This window comes from Salmo salar, chromosome ssa13 (assembly GCF_905237065.1).
Source record: "Salmo salar chromosome ssa13, Ssal_v3.1, whole genome shotgun sequence".
Taxonomy (NCBI): domain Eukaryota; kingdom Metazoa; phylum Chordata; class Actinopteri; order Salmoniformes; family Salmonidae; genus Salmo; species Salmo salar.
In genome coordinates, this window is record NC_059454.1 from 110,695,430 (window position 1) to 110,703,025 (window position 7,596).

The window sequence follows — 7,596 nt, forward strand, 5'->3', positions numbered from 1 at the left end:
ATAATATAATGATGGTGGGATCTGACAGTATGACCTAGATGTTATCTGTATCATGTACAGATCATAGGGTCTGTAATATAATATAATATAATGATGGTGGGATCTGACAGTATGACCTAGATGTTATCTGTATCATGTACAGATCATAGGGTCTGTAATATAATATAATATAATATAATGATGGTGGGATCTGACAGTATGACCTAGATGTTATCTGTATCATGTACAGATCATAGGGTCTGACTGAAGGCATTTTGTAGGTTTTCAAATCGGCCAAAAAACGTCCACTTTCATCACCCGAAAAAGAAAGAATTGATATAAATGTCAGACGTCCTTCAGGGGAAGTTTATAGCCATTTCCTCCGCAGTCGCCAGCAAATAAAATAAATACTTTGACAACTAAAAATAAAATAAAATGTTTATTTTGATGGGAAAATATTCTTTTTTTTGGAGACGGATCATTTAAAAATACTATTTTATTGAGTAAAACGTATCTATTGGTTGACTTTCGAGATTATAATCTAATGAATTGGGACGATCCCAGGCAGAAAATTAAAAAAAAATACAGGTGAAGAACAATGCCGTGACCGCGAGTCCCATAAGGCCGCGCACAAAATGGAGTCCCTGCTGGATATAAAAGGATTAAAGGGAAGTGAAACCGTCTGTAAAGGAAGGGTTGTAAGAGAATGTCTTGATTTCATATAACTGGTTCACGACACAGTCTGGTGACGGTGACAGTCATAGTGCTTACTGGTCAGGTCACGTCAGGTCACTGAACAGATGTCCTGTTACAGGAGGAAAGAAGGTCGGCATTAACCCCAAGATCAATAACCTGATGCCGGGTTATGAAGGGGCCAAGTATGACCTAGTGTGGATCTGCGACAGTGGAATACGAGGTAGGAAACTTAACTCTGTGTGTGTGTGTGTGTGTGTGTGTGTGTGTGTGTGTGTGTGTGTGTGTGTGTGTGTTCCCAAATGGCACCTTATTCCCTACGTTGTGGTCAAGAGTAGTGCACTACGTAGGGATTATGGTGCCATTTGGGACGTTTCCTTACTCTGATTTGAATCATGACGGAATGAATCAGCTGCTGTATTACAAATCAGTGAACGGCCCTGTTTTTCATTTGTTATCACTGACTCGTTTAGATAATAGAGAGACTCTATGTGCTCTAGTTTTGCACCTTGAACAAATAAACTGAACCTAGATAAACCAGACTTTGATCGCTTTTACATACAAACGTGTATTTTATTCACCTATATTCAAGTACTGTAGTTGGATGAAAAATACCTTGAAAATGATAAGTTAGATCCCATTGCCTGATCTGTAAACTGCTGATTTTAATCAAATAAAATGAACAATGGGGCTTTCTATATCCATTAAAATGAACAATGGGGCTTTCTATATACATTAAAATGAACAATGGGGCTTTCTATATACATTAAAATGAACAATGGGGCTTTCTATATACATTAAAATGAACAATGGGGCTTTCTATATACAATAAAATGAACAATGGGGCTTTCTATATACAATAAAATGAACAATGGGGCTTTCTATATACATTAAAATGAACAATGGGGCTTTCTATATACAATAAAATGAACAATGGGGCTTTCTATATACAATAAAATGAACAATGGGGCTTTCTATATCCATTAAAATGAACAATGGGGCTTTCTATATCCATTAAAATGAACAATGGGGCTTTCTATATCCATTAAAATGAACAATGGGGCTTTCTATATCCATTGATAGATTGATTTTTTTCCTGTTCCTCTCCAGTGAAACCGGACACTCTGACCGACATGGCCAACCAGATGACAGAGAAGGTGGGGTTGGTTCATGGCCTTCCCTACGTGGCCGACAGACAGGGCTTTGCTGCTACACTGGAGCAGGTAGGCATGCTTCCCTCCATCCCTTGCTTCCTCTGTCCTTACCTCTCTATCTCAGAGGAAAGAGGACGCAAGGAATTTAAAAAAAAAAAAAAAAAATCCAAATTGAGAAAGAGGCAGGGGAGCCAGTAGACCGGGGGGGAGGGATATAGCCTCCACATTGACTCTGTACCGGTACCCCCCTGTATATAGCCTCCACATTGACTCTGTACCGGTACCCCCCTGTATATAGCCTCCACATTGACTCTGTACCGGTACCCCCCTGTATATAGCCTCCACATTGACTCTGTACCGGTACCCCCCTGTATATAGCCTCCACATTGACTCTGTACCGGTACCCCCCTGTATATAGCCTCCACATTGACTCTGTACCGGTACCCCCCTGTATATAGCCTCCACATTGACTCTGTACCGGTACCCCCCTGTATATAGCCTCCACATTGACTCAGTACCGGTACCCCCTGTATATAGCCTCCACATTGACTCTGTACCGTAACACCCTGTATATAGCCTCCACATTGACTCTGTACCGGTACCCCCCTGTATATAGCCTCCACATTGACTCTGTACCGGTACCCCCCTGTATATAGCCTCCACATTGACTCTGTACCGGTACCCCCCTGTATATAGCCTCCACATTGACTCTGTACCGGTACCCCCCTGTATATAGCCTCCACATTGACTCTGTACCGGTACCCCCTGTATATAGCCTCCACATTGACTCTGTACCGGTACCCCCTGTATATAGCCTCCACATTGACTCTGTACCGGTACCCCCTGTATATAGCCTCCACATTGACTCTGTACCGTAACACCCTGTATATAGCCTCCACATTGACTCTGTACTGGTACCCCCCTGTATATAGCCTCCACATTGACTCTGTACCGGTACCCCCCTGTATATAGCCTCCACATTGACTCTGTACCGGTACCCCCTGTATATAGCCTCCACATTGACTCTGTACCGGTACCCCCTGTATATAGCCTCCACATTGACTCTGTACCGGTACACCCTGTATATAGCCTCCACATTGACTCTGTACCGGTACCCCCCTGTATATAGCCTCCACATTGACTCTGTACCGGTACCCCCTGTATATAGCCTCCACATTGACTCTGTACCGGTACACCCCTGTATATAGCCTCCACATTGACTCTGTACCGGTACCCCCTGTATATAGCCTCCACATTGACTCTGTACCGGTACCCCCTGTATATAGCCACCACATTGACTCTGTACCGGTACACCCCTGTATATAGCCTCCACATTGACTCTGTACCGGTACCCCCCTGTATATAGCCTCCACATTGACTCTGTACCGGTACCCCCTGTATATAGCCTCCACATTGACTCTGTACCGGTACCCCCTGTATATAGCCTCCACATTGACTCTGTACCGTAATACCCTGTATATAGCCTCCACATTGACTCTGTACCTTAACACCCTGTATATAGCCTCCACATTGACTCTGTACCGGTACCCCCTGTATATAGCCTCCACATTGACTCTGTACCGGTACCCCCTGTATATAGCCTCCACATTGACTCTGTACCGGTACCCCCTGTATATAGCCTCCACATTGACTCTGTACCGGTACCCCCTGTATATAGCCTCCACATTGACTCTGTACCGGTACCCCCTGTATATAGCCTCCACATTGACTCTGTACCGTAATACCCTGTATATAACCTCCACATTGACTCTGTACCGTAACACCCTGTATATAGCCTCCACATTGACTCTGTACCGGTACCCCCTGTATATAGCCTCCACATTGACTCTGTACCGGTACCCCCCTGTATACAGCCTCCACATTGACTCTGTACCGGTACTCCCTGTATATAGCCTCCACATTGACTCTGTACCGGTACCCCCCTGTATATAGCCTCCACATTGACTCTGTACCGGTACCCCCTGTATATAGTCTCCACATTGACTCTGTACCGGTACCCCCCTGTATATAGCCTCCACATTGACTCTGTACTGGTACCCCCTGTATATAGCCTCCACATTGACTCTGTACTGGTACCCCCTGTATATAGTCTCCACATTGACTCTGTACTGGTACCCCCTGTATATAGTCTCCACATTGACTCTGTACTGGTACCCCCTGTATATAGTCTCCACATTGACTCTGTACTGGTACCCCCTGTATATAGCCTCCACATTGACTCTGTACCGGTACCCCCTGTATATAGCCTCCACATTGACTCTGTACCTTAACACCCTGTATATAGCCTCCACATTGACTCTGTACCGGTACCCCCTGTATATAGCCTCCACATTGACTTTGTACCGTAACACCCTGTATATAGCCTCCACATTGACTCTGTACCGTAACACCCTGTATATAACCTCCACATTGACTCTGTACCGGTACCCCCTGTATATAGTCTCCACATTGACTCTGTACTGGTACCCCCTGTATATAGCCTCCACATTGACTCTGTACTGGTACCCCCTGTATATAGCCACCACATTGACTCTGTACCGTAATACCCTGTATATAGTCTCCACATTGACTCTGTACTGGTACCCCCTGTATATAGTCTCCACATTGACTCTGTACTGGTACCCCCTGTATATAGCCTCCACATTGACTCTGTACCGGTACCCCCTGTATATAGCCTCCACATTGACTCTGTACCTTAACACCCTGTATATAGCCTCCACATTGACTCTGTACCGGTACCCCCTGTATATAGCCTCCACATTGACTTTGTACCGTAACACCCTGTATATAGCCTCCACATTGACTCTGTACCGTAACACCCTGTATATAACCTCCACATTGACTCTGTACCGGTACCCCCTGTATATAGTCTCCACATTGACTCTGTACTGGTACCCCCTGTATATAGCCTCCACATTGACTCTGTACCGGTACCCCCTGTATATAGCCTCCACATTGACTCTGTACCGGTACCCCCTGTATATAGCCTCCACATTGACTCTGTACCGGTACGCCCCTGTATATAGCCTCCACATTGACTCTGTACCGGTACCCCCTGTATATAGCCTCCACATTGACTCTGTACCGGTACCCCCTGTATATAGCCTCCACATTGACACTGTACCGGTACCCCCTGTATATAGCCTCCACATTGACTCTGTACCGGTACCCCCTGTATATAGCCTCCACATTGACTCTGTACCGGTACCCCCTGTATATAGCCTCCACATTGACTCTGTACCGGTACCCCCTGTATATAGCCTCCACATTGACTCAGTACCGGTACCCCCTGTATATAGCCTCCAGTACCATAACACCCTGTATATAGCCTCCACATTGACTCTGTACCGTAATACCCGGTATATAGCCTCCAGTACCATAACACCCTGTGTATAGCCTTGCTACTGTTATTTTACTGCTACTATTTATTATTTATTTATTATTATTATTATTATTTTTTTACTTAACACGTATTTTTCTTAACTGCATTGTCGGTTAAGGGCTTGTAAGTAAGCATTTCACTGTAAGGTCTACACCTGTTGTATTCGGTGCATATGACAAATCAGATTTGATTTGAAATCTAAAAGTAAAAGAATGGAATTAAGAAATATATAAATATTAGATTGACCAATGTCGGAGTGGCATAGACTAAAATACAGTAGAATATAATACAGTATTTACATATGAGATGAGTGAAGCAGTATGTAAACATTATTAAAGTGACCAGTGATTCCTGTGATATTTGCTTGAAAATCACTGGCTGACACAACTTCATGCCCGCTCCAGTCAAGTTGTATGGGGGGAAAAAATATTATTTATATTTCAATTGTTAATTGTCAATTCTATTGTAATATTCCACTATATTCAGACCTCGAATTTCCCGGCGGTATCGATGACACCCTTGTGTGTGCCGTAATGCCCCCCTAAAGAAATCCATGCCTTGGGGTCAAAGTGGCCGTTGTGCCCTTGGACTGAATCTGTCGTTCTGCCCCTGAAACAAGGCAGTGAACCCACTGCTCCCCAGGCGCCGACCACGTGGATGTTGATTTAAGGCAGCCCCCCCCCCCGCCCCTCTCTGATTCAGAACGGTTAGGATTAAATGCGGAAGACATATTTTCAGTTGAATACATTCAGATGTACAACTGACTAGGTATCTCCCTGCTTTCCATCTTATGTTGCTACTGGATTGATTGCGACATGTCATAAGACTGCTAGCATGAAGACACAGAAGAAGTAGTAATACTACATTAATACCCATGTAGTATGCTAAAACGTGCTTATATCCACACACTAATCTCTTTATTTTATAATAAGTGTGTTCACTTATGTGAGAAGGTACTAAATATATATTTAAATTGTGTTTAACTGGTAGTCGCCTCCACACGTTTTTTTTTTTTTGTGTTGTTGCAGCTTTGAAATTAGCCAGGAGTGGAAACTTACAACTGTCATTAACTAAACATCTGATTTGCATAGAATAAATCAAGTTTGGATATATATAATTAGAGAGGGACTGGGGTGGTATTAATACTGCTGGTACTGTGTTGTATTAGAGAGGGACTGGGGTGGTATTAATACTGCTGGTACTGTGTCGTAGTAGAGAGGGACTGGGGTGGTATTAATACTGCTGGTACTGTGTTGTAGTAGAGAGGGACTGGGGTAGTATTAATACTGCTGGTACTGTGTTGTAGTAGAGAGGGACTGGGGTAGTATTAATACTGCTGGTACTGTGTTGTAGTAGAGAGGGACTGGGGTGGTATTAATACTGCTGGTACTGTGTTGTAGTAGAGAGGGACTGGGGTAGTATTAATACTGCTGGTACTGTGTTGTAGTAGAGAGGGACTGGGGTGGTATTAATACTGCTGGTACTGTGTTGTAGTAGAGAGGGACTGGGGTAGTATTAATACTGCTGGTACTGTGTTGTAGTAGAGAGGGACTGGGGTAGTATTTATACTGCTGGTACTGTGTTGTAGTAGAGAGGGACTGGGGTGGTATTAATACTGCTGGTACTGTGTTGTAGTAGAGAGGGACTGGGGTGGTATTAATACTGCTGGTACTGTGTTGTAGTAGAGAGGGACTGGGGTAGTATTTATACTGCTGGTACTGTGTTGTAGTAGAGAGAGACTGGGGTGGTATTAATACTGCTGGTACTGTTGTAGTAGAGAGGGACTGGGGTAGTATTTATACTGCTGGTACTGTAGTATTTATAGTATTATTAGTATTTATACTGCTGGTACTGTAGTATTTATAGTATTATTAGTATTTATACTGCTGGTACTGTAGTATTTATAGTATTATTAGTATTTATACTGCTGGTACTGTAGTATTTATACTAGTAGTAGTATTTATAGTAGTGTTAGTAGTAGTATTAATACTGCTGGTACTGTGTTGTATTAGAGAGGGAGTGGGGTAGTATTTATACTGCTGGTATTTATAGTAGTAGTAGTATTTATACTGCTGGTATTTATAGTAGTAGTAGTATTTATACTGCTGGTACTGTAGTATTTATAGTAGTAGTATTTATACTGTTGGTACTGTAGTATTTATAGTAGTAGTATTTATACTGCTGGTACTGTAGTATTTATAGTATTATTTGTATTTATACTGCTGGTACTGTAGTATTTATAGTATTATTAGTATTTATACTGCTGGTACTGTAGTATTTATAGTAGTAGTATTTATACTGCTGGTACTGTAGTATTTCTACTAGTAGTAGTATTTATAGTAGTAGTATTTATACTGCTGGTACTGT

General features: G+C 42.8%; 1 protein-coding gene across 1 annotated transcript in view; it reads left to right on the plus strand.

The window, feature by feature from the left end:
* The window catches only part of LOC106568572 (ceramide glucosyltransferase), a 35,112-nt gene that overhangs the window by 19,759 nt on the left and 7,757 nt on the right, over positions 1–7,596 (plus strand). Inside the window, exons 4-5 of the mRNA XM_045692682.1 lie at positions 794–895; positions 1,783–1,895. Coding sequence (XP_045548638.1) covers positions 794–895; positions 1,783–1,895 — 215 coding nt within the window. The remainder of the gene's footprint in view (positions 1–793; positions 896–1,782; positions 1,896–7,596) is intronic.